This window comes from Saimiri boliviensis, chromosome 2 (genome assembly GCF_048565385.1).
Source record: "Saimiri boliviensis isolate mSaiBol1 chromosome 2, mSaiBol1.pri, whole genome shotgun sequence".
Lineage (NCBI taxonomy): Eukaryota > Metazoa > Chordata > Mammalia > Primates > Cebidae > Saimiri > Saimiri boliviensis.
Window position 1 is genome coordinate 2,352,413 of NC_133450.1, and position 23,320 is coordinate 2,375,732.

Here is a 23,320-nt window from a genome sequence, read left to right on the forward strand (position 1 = left end):
CAATATAGTATGGTGTTCAGAAGCCCAGATTCTAGAGTCAGACATATCTGGGTTTGATTTCCAGATCAGCACTTACTGTCTATATAATCATAAGCCAACTACTTATTTTCTCTGAGCTTTAGTTTTCCCATGTAAATGGGAATCGTAATTGTATCAACCTCCTGCTCTTGTGATTTGAGACAGTTCTTACGAGGCAGCACTTAGGAGAGTACTTGGAGGGTGTGTGTGTGTGTGTGTGTGTGTGTGTTTTATGAGTTCAACAAATGTTAGTAATTTTTTAAAATGTAGCAAGCACATGGGAAACAGCAGTGATAAGATAGCTATAGGCTGGGTGCAGTGGCTCATGACTGTAATCCCAGGACTTTGGGAGGTCGAGGTGGGTGGATCACTTGAGCCCAGGAGTTCAAGACCAGCCTGAGCAATATGGCAAAACCTCATCTCTACTAAAAGTGCAAAAACTAGCTGGGTGTGTCAAGCTACTGGAGAGGCTGAGGTAGGAGGGTCACTTAAGCCCAGGAGGTAAAGGCTGCAGTGACCTGAGATTATACCACTGCCACACCTGGGTGACAGACTGAAACCTTGACTCTAAAAAAAAAATAAAAAAAAAAAAAGGTAGCTATAGGCTCAGTCCTTCTAGACAAACAAATAATTACAATAAAGAGTGATGACTATTACAACTGAGGAAATACACAGTTGTTCACGGATATAGTAGGAAAACTAAGCACAATCTAGAGGTAAGAGAAGGCCCCTTTGAGGAAGTAACATGAGTGAGTAGTTAGACTCTTAGCTAAAATATAGGTATTATGAGAGAAATCATACCGTAGTACAGTTTGAAGATATTACAAAGATCCCAGGATATGTCCATCAAGAACATTAAGGGGCTACTGTTATGAGTATCACTTAGCATTGAATGAAATAGAAATGAAATGTGAAGCCTAAGGAAAGCAAAAACTCTTCAGAGTAGAAACTAACATTTATTTCGTAAAAATGTATTAGGCACTTATTTAGCTAGAGAAGAGGAGTTTGGAGGGGGGCAGAATTTAAAGGTGATCATCATTTATACAGATGATTCAGTCACCTAAGCAAGCACTTGAGATAGGAAGTATTAGCCCTGTTATATGAATAAGAACACAGAGGCGTCAAGAGGATAAGCAATTTGCCTGATGTTATGTGGCTAGTAAAAGGAGGCGTTAAGATCCAAACTCTGGCAGAATTATTTCATAAGCCACTCTCTTAGCCCCGGTTCTAGTAGCCTCTGAACAGTGGATACAGAGTCCATGCTCGTAAAGTGCTCACAGTCTAGAGGACAGTCATTGTTCTGGGCTACAGCTGCTAGGGCAAGACGTACTTTGAAATCACTTACATCACAAAGTCAGCAACCCTAAATGGTCTTTCTACCTCATTCCCCTGATAAAATATATCATTTCTGCCTGTCTTTCTCAGATGCCTCCTTCTCCCTTTCCCTGTTAAAAAGGCCTCCTGGCATTGTGGGCCATTTATTGTTTACAAATGAATATTTTCAGAGGTAAGATATTTTTTAGGATCTTGACATTTCTTTTCTATATGATAGCTTTCCTTGCCTATGTAGTGAGGATATAAACTTGCCTGCTGACTTAAAGCTAAATGTATTTTAAATTTTAGAGATTAAAAGCATTGTATAAATATAAACTGATCTTCAAATTTCTCTTTGAATGAACTGAAAAGTGCTCCTTGTGAAGAAGAAGGGATTTTATATTTGCCTTTTTATAAGGAAATAAAATTCTTTGATGGTCGGCTGTCCTCCAGGCTTAACGACTCCTCTGAGTTTTGTTTGCCTTAAAGGAGCAGCCTTTTAAATGTTCCCATTCACCTTTAGTAAAGGTCTTATTCTCACCAGCTAAGAGTAGCAGCACAGAGTAGCTCTGAAGTTAGAATTCAGTGGGGCAATATTAACTCTTCAGTAAACATGTGATGATGTTTGCTTTAGCAAAATCAAGAAGAAAGGCCAGATATTCTGAAAAAGCCTTTCACGCTGTTCTCTACATAAGACGGTGTTATTTATGACATTATAATGGAGAACAGCAGCTCAGCAATGTTAAACAGTGTTCATCCGTGAGCAAAGCAGAGATGAACATGGGTACCTTGAAGTCCCCATGCTGAAGGGCTGTGCATCTTTGCCTTCTTCCTTGCTGCATTTTGTGTCAGATAGTCTGATAAGAACACATTTTGCAGTGTTTCTGTCTCCTGTGTCTCTCCCATGCACCTTTTAGGTGCTAGAGAACAGGAGGATCTAAACCAGACAGCAGGCTCCAGATAATCCATCTGAGAAAACTCGGACCCTGCCTATCACTAGCTGTTTCCTTCCCTTCGTCTCCTTTCGACTAAATTAAGCAGACCCAGTGCTTGCTAACAGGATCACCTCTAAAATTAGCTGTGCTTCACTTTCCTTTTGCCTCATCTAAAGACCCCAGCTGCTCCTTGGAATGAAAAAAAAAAAATCTTGCAATCAGAGCACAAGTGGAAAAGGCTTACTCTAAAGACTGTGGAACAGAATGTGTGCTGAAGTTGGAAGCAGAGCCTGCAGAGGTGGGAGCTCCAGTTCTCCGACATCCAGGAAGGGAGGTGTTTTGAAAGATGCCCTGGCTGAGGAAGTTGTGAAGGGCAGTTGGGCTTGAGCTGCAGGGAGGCCATTTTGGGCCACCTGGAGTCTCTTCTACCCCTGTTCCCACATTTTCCCACATTTCCTACAGCCTTACCCAAGGCTTGCCTCCCTCCTGCTGTGTGCACATTTCTTCCCATTTCCTGGCAATCTCAAGAACTGCACCACTGGTTAAAAGAACTACTCATATTTCAGTCCCTTAGAATCTAGTTAGCTCTTTCATTTCCTTTTTTATTTATTTGTGATAGTCAAACTTAACATTCCTTTACATTCTTTGAGTCTGGATTATTTCAAGGATTTTTTTCTTTAAACTGCTAGTGAATGCTAATATAAGAGAGCTCAGAATCCCTCCTCTAATCCTAAAAGTAACTTTACTTCTCTTTAAAATATTATTAAGCTCATTGCAGTGCGGTATGCTAGATGCAATCCTGGAACAGAAAAAGGATATTGATAGAAAAACTGAGAAAATCAAAACAAAGGCTGTAGGTTAGTTAAAGTGTAGTACCAGTGTAATTTCTTAGTTTTGATAAACATAACATGGTTAGGTCAGATGTTAATATGAAGGAAAGCTAGACTAAGGCATACAGGCCCTCTCTGCTATCCTTGCAACCCTTCTATAAATCTAAAATTACTTGAAAATAAAAAGGTTTAAAAATATATTTCAATATATATACATATATGTAGATAGATTGATTGATTGATTGATTTTGTAATATCTTGGGCTCCATCGATGATAGACTGGACAGGGAAAATGTGGCACATATACACCATGGAATATTATGCAGTCATCAAAAATGATGAGTTCATGTCCTTTGTAGGGACATGGATGAACCTGGAAATCATCATTCTCAGCAAACTGACGCAAGAGCAGAAAATCAAACACCGCATGTTCTCACTCATAGGCGGGTGTTGAACAATGAGAACACATGGACACAGGGAGGGGAGCACTACACACTGGGGTCTGTTGAGGGGAAATGGGGGAGGGATGGGGGATGGGGAGGTGGGGAGAGAGAGCATGGGGAGAAATTACAGATATAGGTGAGGGGGAGGAAGGCAGCAAATCACACTGCCATGTGTTTACCTATGCAACAGTCTTGCATGTTCTTCATATGTACCCTAAAACCTAAAATGCAATAAAAAAAAATAAAAAATAAAATATCTTGGGCTCTAAGTAGCCCAAGATTTTACAAATTTGAGCTATTTAGAGGTAAGGGTGTCAAAAGCCAAACACATACTTACAATTAGATGCAAGATTTTCCCACAACATTCTTGGTGTAAACCCATTACACACTCAAAGGTCAGATAAACCTAGACTCAGTTCCCAACTCTGCTACCCCTAGCTTTGTACATTTGAGCAAGTAACTGATTGTTGTAAGACTGATTTCCTTATCTGTATAATGGGGCTGATGAGTCCTATATCACAGGATTGTTGTGATGGCTTATATGTGAGGATAGCCCAGGGCCTGCCACATGGTAAGCCCTCAGAATGTTGCTCCCAGTAGCCCTCCAGGATGGTAATTTGAGAAAAGTAAAATCTGGGTTGCTGTTTCCTCCTCAAGTTTGTTTTGACTCCCAAGAATTGCTCCACTCTACCACCACCCCGTCCCCTGCGCCCCCACCATCATCCCTCAGGATATAGAAAGTTCTGGGTCACTACTTTCCCTAAGAAAAGCGCAAAAAAACTGATACCAAGATGAATCGGATAGGATGATTAAGAAAGGGCCTGTGGTTGGCCTTCGCCTTTCTGGTCTCTCCTGTCCCTCTTTCCCTTCAGGCAGGCCTACAACCAGGACCTGCCTGGCCTTGTCAGCACAGATAAAGCCCGGTGACATTTTCCAAGGTTTCTACCTTACTTGTACCCTTACCTTGACTTTTCCAAGGCTGTGGGTCTGGATGCCTTTTCTTTCTCATTGATGGGTTTTCTCTCCTCTTAAGGGAATTTCTGATGTCAGAGCCCCAGAAGTTCAATTACTTGTAACTTTATTCTTTGAGTCAGCAAATATTTATTGAATACCTACTTTCTGCTAGACCCAATATAAACATAACCCCAGCTGCTAGAGAGCTCACAACCTAGTTTGTGATAAAGTAAACAGATACTGTAATCACGATGATTTTAGTTTACAACCAAACAAACAGAAGAATCAGAAGTGTTATGATGGAGAGAACATAGATGTTGCCACCTCTGAGAAGAGCCTCTGAGCTCTAAGATCCTGCCCCCTAGAAACTGCTGGACCCAATAGAGTTTGCCCATGTTGCTGGCTCTTGTCCATGTAACCCATTTGCCCAAAGCAAATTGTATTTGCTCTGATAGTCCCAGATTTCTTTTAGCTTCAAACCTTAAAACATTCAGGATATAAGGGCAAGGAAAAAGGGAACTGCTGTGTTAAGACTCATAAGGTTCAACTATAAACCAGTGGGTAGACTTGGAAGTTGAGAATCACTGGAGTACCAGGAAGCTGTACAAGGAACCTCATATAGACATCCTTGACTTGGTCCTTTGTCTTTTCACTTGAGAGCATAGTAGCTCAGAAAACTGTCCACTTTGACACCAGTTGTGTTCTAAAGAATTAGTCAGAGGAATCATTTCTTCTGTGTCCATCTTTTTATATCCCCTCATTATCACCTTTATCACATTTATCTATTTGTAAGTCTGCTGCTTACTAGACTATCAGTGCTGGTCCCGGCCCAGTGCCTGCTACTTGGCAGCTTTGGAGAACTTGAGGGTAAGGAAGATCAAAATAACTGTCGTGAGCTTTGTTGGATTGCGGTAACGAACTCTTCACACTAATCTTTGGTCATCTACCTCATCACAGCTTAAAAAGAAAGAGAAAGAGCCCTGGGGTCTTGTGGTCTGCTTGTCCTTCAGTTACGCACCCACCCCCTGACTCACTCTGCTCTTTCCTCCCATAGTCCAGATGGGTCAGAAATGGCACAATTCAGCTCCCTCAGGGAGCACCTTCCGAAGGGGCCAACTTCTAATAAGCATTGCAAAGGAATTGTTCCTTTAATACTGAGAAAGCATTTCTTGCCTCTCAGCCCCACGCACCGTATCACCTAAGCCTTCAAACTGTAGCTTATAATTTTACTCTTTTTGGCATCACATTCCCACAGTATATGGCTTTGTTCTTATAACATCCTTGACCCCAGAACCTGAGTGCTGTCAGTGTTAGTGCCTACAGGTGAAAAGCTGGGCATAGATATTTATGTAGATCATGAAAATATGAAGAAGCCAGAAGTTAGACAGCTTGTAAGGGAAAAACAGAACAAGGAGCATCATCTCATTATGCTTGCTTCTTTTAAACTAATATTAACAGGTAAGAATAGTAGAAAAGTGAAAATGCTATCTTTTAAGTGTTAGTAAAGTTTTCCATATCGGGAAAAACAACCATAAAAATTTTCGCTTCAGGATCTTCTCATCTCTATAAATTAGGCTACTGAGTTCTAAATTTATGGACTTGCCAAAATCTACTTGTATTATCTCTAAACAGGTCTTAAGGTGCCACAGATGCTCAGAACAAATTTAGCCTATACTGCTAATGAACACGCAAACAGGTCTCCCCATCTGCCACCTCTGTCTAAAAAGCTTTGAAGGCCTTCCTCCCTGATCACAAAGAACATAATTATTGTCTACAGAAAAGTCAAGTACAAAGGCCACTAGCCTTTGCAGGCCGCCAAAGATTAACAGCTGCCTCTTCTTTGATTGGGAGAGGTAATAACAGTTACTCTAGTTAATAATTGGATGGATTCCCTGGCTGTGTAATTCAGATTGAGACTGTCATTTTTTGCTGGCCTTTAGCTAAGTGGGGTTATTAGAATGGAGCCACTAATCCTATTAGTCAGTTGTCAGTCTCACAGCGGGTGAGAGCAGGGGAAGGCAGAGCTTTTAAGGTATTATGCCAGGTACATAAGGGAAGCCACACATTTTATCTTTAAAGATATGTTTTTCTCAATCAAATCGGAATTATAAAGCTCTTTATAAAAGTTTTTTCCAATTTCATATGTCTGAATGCAGAGAATTAGAAAAGGGTTTTGAAAGGGAGTTCGCCTTTCTAGAATGAAATGTTTTCGATCACTGAAAGAACTTGGCTTGATACCTACAGTGTGTGCATCATGTGCTCGGCCCTGGATAGGAACACAGGCATGGGAGAGTTCAGGCTTTACAGTCTAGCACATGGACACAAACAACTTTATATAAAGCAGAAAGTGGGAAGGGCCACACCAAAAAATACAGGTAAATTAACAGCGAGCTTTGACTTTAGTTGAGGGGATCTGAGTGACTTAACAGAAGAAGTAACATTTGATCTTGGTCTTAAGGGATTGGGAGAGCATTTGAACATTACAAGTTGGAAAGGTGGCAGTTTGGATGGAGAAGGTAATTATGGTTAAGCATTTTGAGTGTACTTACATTTCTCGATGCTAAGAGGGATAGGGACAAGCATCAGTGGTCTATCTGAAGAGCAGTCGGTGTTGTTATGGCATTAAGGCAGCCAGAAATAGAACAGGAGCACTGTATAAGAAGTGCCCGGTCATTGGCTTAGGAAGTTGGTGTGGTACAAAAAGAGAAACAAGGGATTGGGAAGCTTTCTGTGTCCTTTAAGTCTACCTGTATTTATGTGAAGATTATTTCCTTCCTTTTTTTTTTTTTTGGAGACGGAGTTTTGCTCGTTGCCCTGGCTGGAGTGCAGTGGGCAGTCTCGGCTCACTGCAACCTCCACTTCCCAGGTTCAAGCAATTCTCCTGCCTTAGCCTCCCACGTAGCTAGGATTACAGGCGTATGCCACCCGTCTCAGCTAATTTTGTATTTTTAATAAAGATAGGGTTTCTCCATGTTGGTCAGGCTGGTCTAGATCTCCTGACCTCAGGTGATCTGCCTACTTCGGCCTCCCAAAGTGTTGGGATTACAGGCGTGAGCCACTGCGCCTGGCCAATTATTTCCTCTTTGATTTGCATATAAGGTATTCAACACCGCATGCTTGGGAGGGTTTTTTTTCCTCTCTTAGTTTTAACATTTGGTTGGCTTATCACTGAGGCATCTTGATTTTCCCTTTCTGTCCCCATGAGCTGAGGAGGTCATCTCTAATAGCACAGGATTGTTTCACCTGTATTTACGTATAAACTGTTGGGAATGGGATCCAGTGAGTGGTGTTTCTCCTTTGTATAATAATGTGCCTCTATATTGTGTTAATCTATTATATCTCACGGGACATTTTTAGTGTCTGAAATAAATCCTTTCATTGGTTCATTCTTTTGTTCCATCACTTGTCTATCAGGTATTTACCATTTCTGCTCTGTGCCAGGACTGGGGCTGTAAAGATGAGTCAGATGCCACTCTTGAGGAGCTTGCAGACAGAGAGAGTGGGACCATGAGGTAGGGCAGAGGAGACGGGATGAATAGGGGTTGGTGTGGGGCGTGAGGAACTGAGGAGGATACTGAGCAGTGTTTCTCTCTGGCCATGCTCTATGGAAGAGTTCAGAGGTGGCTTGTTGCGTCTCTAATCCAGAAGTACACATAGAGAACCAGAATCTTCCTTAACTCCAGGGGGTGATTTGGGAGATAATCACAGTTGATTTTGTTTTTCGATTTTTGAAAAGCTGCAAATTATATAAACTAAAACTTCAGTTTTCAATTGTACATTAGTAAAAAGTTGGCTCTGAGTGGCCTGTATCTTCCTGAAATTGGCTTATTTGGTCCTGTTTAATATCTGTTAGAGCTTGTGTCTTAAGTTTTTCAAGAGGTCACATCCATGTTGTTGGCATTGCAGAAAAGACTTTGAGGGTTTTTCAGAGGTTTTTTTTTTAGGACATAGATGTATACATTAAAATGATCTGCTTTTACTCACTCCTTTTCCCCTCCACTTCTGCACTGGGGACGCCGTTTCCTCCCGTTGTGGAGGGGCCGGCAGGAACAGCAGTGGTGCTGCTCGGTTTCCCTGTGGACAGATTGATCAACTGGTGCTTCTGCTTGGCTTAAAGTACTCTATGCCCTGTGTTTCAGTTGAGAGATGTGAATACATAAAGACTTTACACTAAAATGGAATATGATAGGAGAGCTTAGTTTCTTCCTTGACGGTTGTTAAGGAAGTTCAGGGTGAACATGTCCTTCAGTCTTGGAAAACTGAATCTCATTCTTTGGTCATGAAGCTCATTTCCAGTGAAAAGCTATTCTGTGAGGCAAACATAATAACCAGACTGGAGGATTTCATCCTGCAATCATACCAGAGAAATCACTGTTTGTGTTTTTATAGCTAAAACCATGTATAATGTAAGAGAGTCTTGGTCAGCCTTCCTTCTCATTCAGCAACCACTGCTGAGTGTTACTGAGTGCAGTCCCCTGTGCTAAGCTTTTGGGATGTGATGATGAAGCAGACTTGATCCCTTGACCTCAGCAAGCTCAGAGTTTAGTGAGGATACAAAGATGAAGATGAGAGGATTTTCCTTCCTGAAAAGGAACAGTTTATGCAAAAGCACAGAGACATGAAAAAGTAGGGGTCATACGTTTGGTTGCGAGGGAGGCCAGGGTCCTGGCAGGGAAGGAGGCTATTGGAGAGGGATCCGATTCTGAAGAATCATTCTAAGGTGCATGGATCTCGTTCTGTGAAGAAGTCATCCCTGGAGTGTTTGAAGCAAAGAGTGACATAATGACATTTACTCTTTAGAGTATTTCTTCATTGTGTATCCAGGGCAGGACTACTCAAATGGAGTCCATAAGCCAGTGCCAGGCCACCGTTACCAAAATGAGATAAATCCACAGGAGTAAATTTTGCAAGTTGACAGAGTAATTTTATGTCTGTTGCATCTAGCATTTTACCTATTAATTTTTATTTCCATAGGTTTTTGGGGAACAGGCGGTATTTGGCTACATGAGTAAGTTCTTTAATGGTGATTTGTGAGATTTTGGTGCACCCATCTCCCAAGCAGTATACCCAATGTGTAGTCTTTTATCCCTCACCCTTTCCTCCTGAGTCCCCAGAGTCCATTGTGGGTTTTTGTTTGTTTGTTTTTGTGATGGAGTCTTGCTGTCACTCAGGCTGGGATGCAATAGTGTGATCTCGGCTCACTGCAACCTCCGCCTCCTGGGTTCAAGTGATTCTTCTGCCTCAGCCTTCCGAGAACCTGGGATTGCAGGCATGTACCACCACACCCAGCTAATTTTTGTATTTTTAGTAGAGACAGCGTTTCACCATGTTGACCAGGCTGGTCTCCAACTCCTGAGCTCGAAGTGATCCAGCCACCTTGGCCTCTCAGAGTGCTGGGATTATAGGCATGAGCCACCACACCCAGCCCATTGTGTCATTCTTATGCCTTTGCATCCTCATACTTAGCTCCCACTTATGAGTGAGATCACACAATGATTGCTTTTCTATTCTTGAGTTACCTCACTTAAAATAATAGTCTCCAGTCCCATCCAGGTTGCTGCAAATGCCATTAATTCATTTCTTTTAATAACTGAGTATTCCCTCGTGTGTGTGTGTGTGTGTGTGTGTGTGTAGATAGTGTAGATATGTGTATATATGTATCTATGTGTGTGTGTATATATATATATGCATATATCTACACACACACACATACACATACCCCACAGTGTCCTTATCCACTCACTGATTGATGGGCATTTGGGTTAGTTCCACATTTTTGCAGTCACGAATTGTACTGCTATAAACATGCATGAGCAAGTATCTTTTTTGCATATTGACGTCTTTTCTTCTGGGTAGATACCAGTAGCGGAATTGCTGGATCAAATACTTCTGCTTTTCGTTCTTTAAGGCATCTCCACACTGTTTTCCATAGTGGCTATACTGGTTTACCTTCCCACCGGCAGTGTAGAAGTGTTCCCTTTAAACTGCATCCACATCAATATCGATTTTTTTTATTATAGCCATTCTTGTAGGAGTAAGGTGTTATCGCATTGTGGTTTTGATTTGCGTCTCCCTGATCATTAGTGATGTTGAACATTTTTTCATACGTTTGTTGGCCATTTGTATATGTCCTTTTGAGAATTTTCTATTCATGTCCTCAGCCCACTTTTTGATGGGATTGTTTGTTTTCTTCTTGCTAATTTTTCTCACTAATTTGAGTTCCTTGTGGATTGTGGATATTAGTTATTTGTTGTATGTATAGATTGTGAAGATTTTCTCCCATTCTGTGGGTTGTCTGTTTACTTTTCTGACTATTCCTTTTGCTGTGCAGAAGCTCTTTAGTTTCATTAAGTTCCAGCTATTTATCTTTGTTTTTATTGCATTGCTTTTGGGTTCATGGTCCTGAAATCCTTGCCTAAACCAATGTTTGGAAGGGTTTTTCCAACGTAATCTTCTAGAATTTTTATAGTTTCAGGTCTTAGATTTCAGTCCTTATCCATCTTGAGTTGATTTTTGTGTAAGGTGAGAGTTAAGAATCCAGTTTCATTCTCCTACATGTGGCAGTTATCCCAGCACCATTTGTTGGATAGGGTGCCCTTTCTTCACTTTGTTTTTGTTTGGTTTGTTGAAGATCAGTTGGCTGTTAAGTATTTGGGTTTATTTCTGGATTCTCTGTTCCGTTGGTCTATGTGCCCATTTTTATACGAAGACCATGCTGTTTTGGTGACTGTGGCCTTATAGTATAGTTTGAAATCAGGTAATGTGATACTTCCAGATTTGTTCTTTTTGCTTAGTCTTGCTTTGGCTATGCAGTCTCTTTTTTGGTTCCATATGAATCTTAGGAATGTTTTTTCTAGTTCTGCGAAGCACGATGGTGGTATTTTGATGGGAATTGCATTGAATTTGTAGATTGCTTTTGGCAGTGTGGTCGCTCTCACATTCTTTTAAAATGTGGCCTTCTGCTTAGTACATTTTTTCCCATTTGTTCAGTACTTCATCTGTATTGTATTTGACAATAGTGTTACTCTATAATGGAGTAAAAAATTTAAAAACAAAAAATTGGCTTTTATCCGATAGAGTTTGGGAAGCAGCGTTATAGAGAATGGACTGGTTAGGGTAAGCTTGTATCCAAAGATACTAATTAGGAGGTTGCTATAGTACCTCAAGCAAGATATCATGAGATTCTAACTAGACATGGTACTGACATGGTAATTAACAGTGGGCATGGATAGAAGAGGCAAGAACTATAACAGAAGCAGAATTTTCAGAATTTGGAGGCCGAATGAATGCGAAGGCTGAGGAAGACAGGATAGTCTAGGGAAGCAAATGTTCTTTTGAGAATCTACTAAAAATTGGACCTTTCCCCTATGCATGACTATGAGCTTCTCCGTCCCTGTTTAAAGAAATGTTTCATTTAATTTTCAATATGTTTATGATTTGTAATGTTTTGAAATATTTTATCTTGAATCCTTATTTGTTGCATATGTAAGAAAGGAGGTGTGTGTATGTGTTTACATCCCCATCTTGACCCTCCACCATTTCCCTACACTTGAGGTGTTTCCATAGTTCCCTGGGCTTGTTTTAAAACTGCTGGTAGAATAACCAATCCCTGCCAAATTAAATCCAGAAAATATTTATACATATTGTATGATCTTATTTATAGGAAAATCTACGATAGTTGGGCCGGGCACAGTGGCTCACGCCTGTAATCCCAGCACTTAGGGAGGCCAAGGGGGACGGATCACCTAAGGTCAGGAAACTAGCCTGACCAACATGAAGGAAACTGCATGTCTACTGAAAATACAAAATTAGCCAGGCGTCGTTGTGGGCTCCTGTAATCCCAGCTACTCAGGAAGTTGAGGCAGGAAAATCACTTGAACCCGGGAGACAAAGGTTTTGGTGAGCCGAGATCATGCCATTGCACTCCAGCCTGGGCAACAAGAATGAAATTCCATCTGAAAAAGAAAAAAAAAAGAAAAGAAAATCTGTGATAGTCAAAACTATGAAACAAATCAGTAGTTGCTTCAGGGAGGAGGGATTGACCATGGAAAGAGCACGAGGGAACTTTCTGGGGTGATAGAAATCGATGTGTCTTGATAAGCATTTGTCATTTGATTGAACAGTATATTTAGGATCTGAGCCTTTCACCCAATTATAAAATATACCTAAATTAAATGTTTAAACCACATACAGCCAATAAGCATAAAATGTTCCCTTGGTCTTCAGGAAACAGCAAATAAAAACCTCAGTATAATGCCAGTGCATACTCATTACGATGACTAAAGTTAAAAAGACTGGTAAAACCAAGTTTGGGTGAGCATGTGGAATGACTGAAGTTAGCACTATACTGCAGATATTCTATCAAATATTTTAGAAAACTGTTTGGCCATAGCTACTAAAACTGCGCCTAATGCATACTCTGTGACCCGGGAGTTCTACTCCTAGCCTGTCCGACGGAGCTGCGTATCATGTTGCCAAATACATGTGCACAAACGTTTAAAGTAGGGTTGCCCAAAGTGTCAAGGTAGAAACAAGCCAAATGTCAGTCAGCGGCGAAACATTTCAATAAGCAGATATCGAGGGTCAGACAAAGGAGTAATAGACAGCAAGGAAATGAATCAACTACTGCTATGGGCAGCAACATGGATGAATTTAGAAATAAACAGTCAACCAATAAAAAGCTAGATACAGTTGGATAAAGTGTAACGTAGATACGAAAAGAAGGCAAAATGAATTCATGAGTTTGAAAGTCAGAATAACCTTTACATTTTGGGACAAGGGAGAGGTAGTGAATAGGATGGGCACAAAGGATACGATGTCATGCTATAAAGCTTTGTATTTTAATTTTGAAGTGGTTACACAGTGTGTTCAATTTGTTTTAACTCGTGTAGCTGTACAATTATGATTAGTGCAGTTTTCTCTATGTATATTATATGATAATACAGAGCTTATTACTGTTTTCCAAATATATTGACATCCTAGCATAAGAAGAGGGAATAACAACAGCATTACAGCAGGAAATAAATTATTAAGTACCTGGATTTTGCAGCTTTTGTTAGTTTTATTGCAAAGAAATATTTTTCCATTAATAACAAAAGTATTAATTTTTAATCTTAAGTGTATGAGTCTTGTCTAGCTTTCACAATGAACTTGTTGTCACAGAATGTATTTTATTGTGCACAGAGAGAGCAATCGAATGATTAAGATAAGCATTTATTACACTGCTAAACTCTAGACATGTACTGGCGACAGTAATTGATACATTATTAATGCTCAGAACATCAGAAGAATCAGGCAAATATGTTTGACAGAGCTTATGTATACTCATCTCTCCTCCCCATTCCCTTTTCAAAAAACCCCAGTATTTCAAAATTTCAAGGCTGTGGAATGTATTAGAAGAAATGTAAGGTGGTGATGTAATAGAGGGGTTGGTTGTATTAGTTTGTTTGGGGCTGCCATAGCAAAGTGCCACAGACTGGTTTGCTTAAACAGCAGAAATGGATTTGCCCTCAGTTATAGATGCTGGAAGTCCAAGATCAAGGTGTCCACAGGTTTGCTTGCTCCTGACGCCTCTCTCCTTGCCTCACGGATGGCCACCTCTTGCTGTGTCCTCATGTGATTTCTTGATTGCACAGGTGTAACCCTGGTGTCTCTTTCTCCTCTTACAAGAACACCAGTCATATTGGACCAGAGCCTATTCTAAGAGTCTCACTTTTAACTTAGTTACCTCTTTAAAGATCTTCTCTTCAAATACAGTTACATTCCGAAGTACTGGGAGTTGGGGCGTCCACATATGAATTTTGAGGGGGACACACTTCAAGTCACAATAGGTTATCTTATTTTATATATATATGTTGCAGTGATTCTGCCTATGCTTAAAAACATACAGTGTAGCATAGAATTACTCTTCTCTTCCCCATGCCAAAGTAATGCAAAGAACTTGGAAGTGTTATTTCCCACAAGAATTAGATACAATTCATAAATGGCATGAAATAATCATAGGCTTTGGTTACTTAATGTTCTTCCAAAATAGCTGAAATGGTATTTTTTAAAAAGGATACAGCTAAAATGGTTAGATACTAGATTATCTTCTATTGCTGAGGACAAATATTCTAGTAGAGGGAATCTTTGTTGAAGTCTATATTGTTAGGTGGTAATTAAGATTACAACGTGATAACGCTGACTTTTAGAGAAGTATTGCAAAAATTTACATATAAATTTTTTCCTTTGCCTGGAGTGCGTTTTCTCTTCCCCCTTTCTTTTGCTTGTCTTAAAACCTCTATTTTTCTCAGAGAAGCCTATCTTGACCCTTTCCCCATCATAGAGTTGATTCCTCCGTTATTCTCATAGAGAACATTTTATCTTTCAAGGTACTTATAATTAAAATCACCTTATTTATAAATACCTGATTAATGTTGGTCCTAGCCACTCATTTTTTTTTAATTTTTAATTATTGTGGGTACATAGTTTGTATATATGTTTATGGTTTACATGAGATATTTTGATGCAGGCATACAGTGCTTAACGATCACATCAGAGTAAATGGGGTATCCATCCTCTAAAGCATTTACCTTTCTGTTATAAACAATCCAACTGTATTTTAGTTATTTTTAAATGTACAATTAAATTCTTATTGATTATACTCACCCTTGTTGTGCTATCAAGTACTAGGTCTTATTCTTTCTGACTATTGTTTTGTACTCATTAACTATCCTCACTTCCTCCCCTATTAGAACCCTTTCCCCAACCACCAATACCCTTCCCAGACTCTGGTACCTGTTCTTCCATTCTCTGTCACCATGAATTCAGTTGTTTTAATGTTTAGCTCCCACAAATCAATGAGCACATGTGAAGTTTGTCATACTTAGCCTGGCTCATTTCACTTAACCTAAAGACCTCCACTTCCAGCCATGTTGTTGCAGATGACAGGGTCTCATTCTCTTCATGACTGATTAGTACTCCATTCTGTATATGTTCTACATTTTATTTATCCACTCATCTCCTGATGGACTCTTCGGTTGCTTCTAGTTGTTGGCTATATTGTGAATGGTGCTGAAGTAAGTATGGGAGAGCAGGTATCCCTTAGATATATGGATCTCCGTTCTTTTGGGCATATTCCTACCAGTGGACTTGCTGGGTCATGTGGTAGCTCTGTGCTTAGTTTTTTGAGGACCCTCCAAATTGTTCTCCATAGTGATTGTGGTGATTTACATTCCCACCAACAGTGTACAAGGGTTCCCTTTTCTCCACATCCTCGCCTGCATTTGTTATTACCTATTTTTGGAGTAAAAGCCATTCTAACTGGGGTGAGATGATATCTCATTGTAGTTTCGATTTGAATTTTTCTGATGATCAGTGATGTTGAGCACCTTTTCATCTGCCTGTTTGCCATTTGTGTGTCTTCTTTTGAGAAATGTCTATTCAGATTTTTAGCCCGTTTTAAAACTGGATTGTTAGATTTTTTTCCTACAGAGTTGTTTGAACTCTTATATATTCTAGTTGTTAATCCCTAGTCAGATAGATAGTTTGTAAATATTCTCTCCCATTCTGTGGGTTGTTTCTTCACGTGGTTGACTGTTTCCATTGCTGTGCAGAAGTTTTTTAACTTGATGTGATTCTACTTGTCCATTTTTGCCTTGGCTGCTGTGCTTGCCGTCTGCCAAATTTTAAGCTTCATGGAGGAAGCCATGTCTTTTATGCTCACTCCTATTGATCTATATTTCCTAGTACTGAAACAATTAGCAGGGAGTAGCATTCAGCAAACGTTTATAGAATAACATTTGTAGAATAATTGAACCATCAGAATGTTTCAGACTATGTGTATCATTAGGTTATGGTTCTATTCCTGGGAAATTGGGCTAACTTCTGTTTGTATTTCTGTCTAGAATGTGGCAGATCAGATTGCATTTCAAGCTGCTGGTGGATTAACAGCCCTTGAACACATCCTTCAAGGAGTAGTCCCAGCCACAAATGTGAACACAGTTTTAAGAATTCCTCCTAAGTAAGTATAGTTTCTTAATCTATTTTTTACGTTTCATTTGTGAGTCATTTCTGCCCTGTGGTTTCCATATGGAGAATCACAAGAAAATTGTGTGTGTGTTCAGGGTTGAATACCAAAAGCTTACACTCCCCATTAGGCAGGAAAACAGAGGTGCTCAACGTCAGTTGCAAAATTCAAATTGAGCCTAAAAAGCCTTATAAAGGAAATCTTTTTAGTCTGTGACCTGCTCTAATCTGAAATCAAGAAGCATTGATGAACCCCTGAGCAATTTTAACTGCTTCCAAAAATTGAGCACAAATAAATAATGATAACAAAGCTAACTTACAGTGTTACATGTGAGAAAAGAAATGGCAAGTACATTAACAAAGATCTGAGCTGTGAAATTTCAAGACGTTCTTACCATGCAGAAAGAGCAGTCATAGTCTAGAGTCACAGCCAAATTGCTGGGAACTGAATTGCACTTTAGTCCTTAACGGTAAATTGCTTTCCTATTCTCTTAAGTCCCCCTTTAGTCCCTGGCCAGCTGGGGTACAGCGGCAGTGTTATTTCAGAAGTATTGTGTTCCTGGGTTGTAGCATATGCAGTTTCTGGGCATTTTGTGGAGACTGTGATTTACAGAGTTTAAATGAGAGGTTTTAATAAAAGTTCATTTAGGCAGGGCACAGTGGCTGACATCTATAATCCTAGCACTCTGGGAGGTCAAGGCAGGAGGATCGCTTGAGGCCAGGAGTTTGAGACTAGCCTGGGCAATGTAGCGAGACTCCGTCTCTACAAAACATTAACAGATTTACCCAGGCATAGTGGCACATACCTGTAGTCGTAGCTACTCAGGAGGGTAAGAGGAGAGGATCACTTTAGCCCAGGATGTCAAGGCTGCAGTGAACCATGATTGTATCACTGCATTCCAGTCTGGGCAACAGAGCAAGATCCTATCTCAGGAAAAAAAAAAAAAAAAAAAAATGAATGCTTCGTTTGGTCCATTGGATATAATAGGGAAAGAAAAATTCCAAGAGTACATTATCTTTTTTTTCTGAGAGACGTTTGTATTAAAAAGAAATAGCACTGGCTTTGGAGTCAGACAAACCTGGTCTCTAGTTCTACCTCTGCCAAGCTACTGGCTAAGAGAATTCGAGTGAGTGCCTTTATTTCATTGCATCTGTTTCCTTATTTGAATATATTAACCTCATGGTGCTACTGTGAGATCAGTTGAAATATTGTATATGAGAGCTCTTTGTAAACTGCTAAGTGTTTATTATAATGTATATTTGTATATTATTGTAATGTAAAGTTACTTTATACATGTTAAGTGAGAGTTTATAAAATAGTCTTGCTTGGTTTAAGACAGTGCTAGCTACCTGACATGAGATATTTCTGAGTACACGCTTTTGACATTAAAGTTAATTTGGATTCCTTTGCCATACTAACAAAGATTAATGAAGAATGATATAGGTATTCTTTAAGTCAGGAAATCTTTCTGTGGAGCAGACAGCTCCCCATCAGGCAAGTTACAGCATGCATAGTGGTTTTTGTAACCCACAAGAGTTGCTATTCCTTATCAAAATGGACTTCATTTACAGGGTGTTGCTGGGTGGGTTGTCTTCACTTATTGTATGTTAATTGGCAGGAAGAAAAGTAGAAAGGAATGAAACATAATAAATATTTGAAATAAGAAAGGAAATGATATTGACTCCTTGGGAGAGTGCTTTGATAACTGTTAATAATTCATATTGTTCATCTTAAATTCACCTAGAGCTTTTTTTTGTTTTGTTTTGTTTTCTAGTAGGCTTCAACATGCATGACACTAAGCTCTCTGGCTGGTAACCTAGAATAAATGCCTATTTCCCAAAAGCTACTACTGTCATTGTGACAGAGTGTGTTGTTCTGGTGCTTATCTCTGCCTCTTGTTTAGGAAATGGAAGAGGTGATGACCACAGCTCCTTGAAAGACATAAGCAAGAACTAGCACACGCTCCCTTTACCAAGGCGCTGTAGACTCTTGAGCATCTAGAGCAGTGCCTGCAAGTGGTCAGCACTAGCTGACCCACAGGGTCCAGATTAAGAGCTTGTTCCTGATGCTCACTTTAGACCAATAGAATTGTGTTTTCAGCTAAGTGCTGCTTACTGAGTGAGTCTAGCACCCAGAGCTGTGGGCATCCAGCATTGACTATAAGATTCTTCTATCCTGAGCACAGTCTCAGTATCATAACTCTACTTTCTAAGCCAGCTTCAGTTCTCAAGAATAAAGCCATGAGAGTGTTATGCTGTTTACTCAGAGAGCAGCAAGAGGAATTTTGCAACCGCTTCAAATTTAAATGTAGAAAAGGAGCATACTGGTGGACATGAGTCAGTGGCTTACTTCAAAAAATATTTTTTCTCATTTTCCTTCCAACTGCTCTCATGCAGGAATCCCTGCCCAGGCCTTGGGCTTGCCACAGTCCCTGGGTACTCCGTTTGTTCTCAGCCTGTCCAGACTCTTTCCACCCCTGATGGGTTCCCATCGCTCAACTCCATGAACCTTTTACCACCTTAGCTCATGCTGTTTCCTGCCTCCTGTGGCATTTCATGGCTGTTACCTAAAGAGGCTAGTTTAGAATATCCTGTTTAATTTTTCTCAGTGATAAACAGCAGTGGATTTGATAAGTTTAAGCCACTGTCTCATAACAGTTACCCTGTTGAAACCTGGAGTCCTATGGCCATAAACCTGTGTGTCACTGCTTCTGAAGTCCTGAGCTCTTTGTTAGTGGGTAAAACAGCTTCCTGTTCATATCTTTTTACTCCGCATAGTACCTCAGTAGTTGAATGTTTTACACTGTCCTATAATTATTGCTAAGCAACTTCCTATGAATGAATATTTGCTTCCAGAAGCTTTTTTTAATGTGAAATTGAGAATTATACCTGCTTCTGGAAATGTAACTTTTTGAAACCATTCTGAGTCTGCAGTGGGTTGTTTTGTTCTTCTCAGAACCAGGGAAAGGCCATAAAACTGTTTTAATTATTTTCAAGTTATCATTGAAAGGACTTAGGTCAGGATATGTTACTACAAAATCAATCATTTAAACAAATGTGCTCCAATAAAATTGTTTTCAGTGCCTAGAAAGATCACCCTGAAACAAGACAGTTTGTATCTCCTTTGGGTAGGACTAATGTTATTCTGCCTGCAAACTTTTTTTTTAAAGGAAAAAAAAAAAAAAGGTCTCACTCTATCACCGAGGCTGGAGTGCAGTGGCGCAGTCTTGGCTCACTGCAACCTCCACCTCCTGAGTTCTAGTGATTCTCATGCCTTGGCCTCCCGAGTAACTGAGATTACAAGTGTGCACCACCATGCCCAGCTCATTTTTTTTATATTATTAGTAGAGACAGGGTGTTGGCCAGGCTGGTCTCAAACTCCTGACCTCAAATGATTCGTCCACCTCAGCCTCCCAAATCTACAAACTTTTAATTGCAGAAAACAAGTACAGACAAATGAATGACATCTTCTAGCCTTTTTAAAACTTTAGACTAGTAATAGTGGTTCATCCTACCTTTTTAATATTTGAAAATGCATGGGAGTTTTCACTTTTTTAAAGCATTTTAAAGAATGGTTCATGTTGTATAAATAAGATGAATCTGCTGTGACTAGAAGCAGCTATACCAAAACTTTGTGTTGTCTTTGTATAGTGTGTGTGTGTGTGTATGTGTGTGTGTGTGTATGTGTGTGTGTGTATGTGTGTGTGTGTGTGTGTATGTGTGTGTGTGTGTGTGTGTATGTGTGTGTGTATGTGTGTGTGTGTATGTGTGTGTGTATGTGTGTGTGTATGTGTGTCTGTGTATGTGTGTGTGTGTATGTGTGTGTGTGTGTGTGTGTGTGTGTGTGTGTGTGTATGTGTGGGGGGGGGGCAATGATGATAACTAAAGTGAGAGGTGATACTAAACTGGTACTCCACATCTCTGAGCCCTTTCCAGGCAGCAGTAGATGTTTTGTAATTTACAAGGCAACCAGCAAACCTCTTGGGCCACCAAAAAGAGTCTTCCCAGGTTGCCTTTTACTTACTTAATATTCATACTTTCTGATAGTAACACAGGGACAAGGGCCAAATGGTAAACTCTGTGGGCTGCTTGAGGTTGCTCTGTTGGGGAGCTGACCAGGTGCCTTTTCTTCTCTGTCGGCCTTGCTTACCCCTTCAATGTCCCTGCGGGACAGTTTTCCATGTAGAAGTGCGCTGATCGTCACACAGTGAAGCAGACAGCATGGTACAGTGAAAAACGTGCAGGCCGTCCGGTCAGATCCAGGCTTAACTCTGCCTTTTACCAATTTGCTCTATGACCTTGGCCCAAACTGCTTGTTATAACAGAGCCTCAATGAAATGGTAAGACTAATACCTACTTTATAGAGCTGTTATAAGGATTAAAAGTACATGTGTTTAAGTCCCTGCACAAAGAAACCACTTAGTTATTTTCAGTGTTTTTTGTTGTAGTTATTGTTTTGACTCCATATTATACTGCCTAATTACTGAGATTTACATCCCTAAGTCTTTGTCACTTTGGCTTCTAAGAAGCCATAATGTATTAATTTTACTTGGGTATTTGTTTTTTTCACCCTAAATTCAAACTTCATCCTGGTAAATTTTAGCCCAGTATGTCAAGATCCTGATTTGGCCTCTCATTCAGTTTCATTTTCCTTACTTTGTGTCAGCCCTAAAGTTGATGCGTGGAACATTTGTGTCTTCATCTTATCATTGAAAAAAAAAAAAATCAAACAGGTTAGAGAGTAGTTCTGTTTAGCACTCTATGATGTCCTGAGTTGCCAAGTACTCCGTATGCTGTACTGTCATCTCCCCAACTAGATTCTAAGTCCTTGGGATCATGAGACACAGTAAATACAGTATTTGTAAGTCATGTGTCATCATAGTTAATATTGTATGAATATATGAATGCATTCTTTCTCCAGCGGATGAAAGGAAAGCAGTAAAAGGGCATACTGCATCATATACTGGACTCTGTCGACTTTCAATATGATCTCATTTTCGCCAAATATGACCCCTCTGATTTTGACCACTGTTAGATGGATTTTAGGCAATGATTTTTTAGTATGTCTTTAAACTTCCCTGAGTTTTCAAGTGTCATGTATTTGTGACTGTTGCTTACTCAAAAGGCCAAAGAATATGCTAGAACTGTATTCTTAAGGTCATTGTCGTTATCGCAGTTTCAGAGTAAGAGCACATCAATAGGTATAAGACGGCCTCATTTTAATCCAACAGGAAAAATCATTCTTTTTTTGTAAAGTATGCCTAGCTATTCATATCAAATAGATTAGTAAAGTTGCTTTCTGTTTCTTTATAAGCATTTATCTGCCTATTGTAAATCAGTCCTACTCACGCCAAGCAATACTCATCAAATATAATTTTTAAGAATTTAGAATGATGTGAAATCAAACTTTGTTCACTAGGAAGCTCATTTACAACAAGGTATCACAAATTTATTCTCTAAAGTAAAATAAAGTAAAACCTGTGACTTTACTTGGCAATATTGCATTCACCTGATCCTTTGAGTTGGTAAGGAGATGCAAACTAACATGTATTGTATCCTTGGTACCGAGCACTGTGCTAGATGCTCTGCACGTATTACCTTGTTTATTCCTCAGTCACCAGCAACCGTGTATGTGGCGCACTGCCAGATGAGTGTTGGAAGCAGTCACATTTGGGGTATGACTGCAACCTGACAGAGCTATGATACCCCTTTGAAAGAGTGTTTAAGAGAATGTTCAGAATTGCTCTCCCATGACTTATTGAGGTTTTTCCCCAAAGCCTTCTGTTTCCCTCTCTTGGTGTTCTGTAGAGGCTGATGCAATTCCTCTCACAGTAGAAAAGGGATATCTCATTGTGCTCCAGAACCAGGTAAATAATCTAGGGCTTCCAGTTCTTACGCCCAGGAAACTATTTTCTAGCATTTTCCTTCTTTGGATCACTTGTGGCCATGGGAACAGGATTGCCATACCTAGGAACCACTTGAAATAGATTCTGTCCTCAGGAAACTTACAGTCACAGAAAATGAGATAAATTATTAGTAGTAGCCTACTGTGTTACCTTTGTGGAACAGCCACCCTAGTAGTATACACAAGACTCTTGATAAAATGAATGCCTTGTTGCATATGCCAGTATCTGTCAACTTAGTTTCCTGAGATGCTGGGTCTCATGTGCTTACTTCTTTTTGTCTCACTCTGTCGCCAGGCGCTAGGCTGGGGTGCAGTGGCACAATCTCGGCTCACTGCAACCTCTGCCTCCAGGGTTCAGGCAGTTATTTTGCCTCAGCCTCCCAAGTAGCTGGGACTACAGGCGCATGCCGCCACACCCAGCTAATTTTTGTATATTTAGTAGAGACGGGGTTTCACCATGTTGGCCAGGATGGTCTCGATCTCTTGACCTTGCGATCCACCCGCCTCGGCCTCCCAAAGTGCTGGGATTACAGGCTTGAGCCACCGCGCCCGGCCATGCTTACTTCTCATTCCAGTCTCTTGACTCATTTGGCCATTCTCTTTGGGACCCATCTACTATTAAGTCTTTACCTTTGTCTTCAGTTTGCAACACCATTCAGACTCTCACAGTTTTCACCATGAGTTTCCATCCTTGTTACCTTTCCTTCTGTCTTGCTGGCTTGCCATCATCCCCTGCTCCCTTCCTGTTTGTCGTGTCCTTTTGTTCAGGGTTTTATGAATACTGCTTATTCCATCCGTGCCTAGTCAGCTGTATTCTATGCCAGCCATGCGGTGCTTTCCTCAGTGGCCATAGCTGACTAAGCTCTAAAGAGAAGACGTTTGACTCAAGAGCGTCCAGTCTGCAGACCAAACAGC

The 23,320-nt window shown here is 40.2% G+C and overlaps 1 protein-coding gene across 12 annotated transcripts in view; it reads left to right on the forward strand.

Moving 5' to 3' along the window:
• SCAPER (S-phase cyclin A associated protein in the ER) overlaps nt 1-23,320 on the forward strand; it is a 535,706-nt gene that overhangs the window by 348,814 nt on the left and 163,572 nt on the right. For all 12 annotated transcript variants that reach the window (XM_074392618.1, XM_074392622.1, XM_074392621.1 and 9 more), the window contains one exon: nt 16,380-16,495. In XM_074392618.1, coding sequence (XP_074248719.1) covers nt 16,380-16,495 — 116 coding nt within the window. The remainder of the gene's footprint in view (nt 1-16,379; nt 16,496-23,320) is intronic.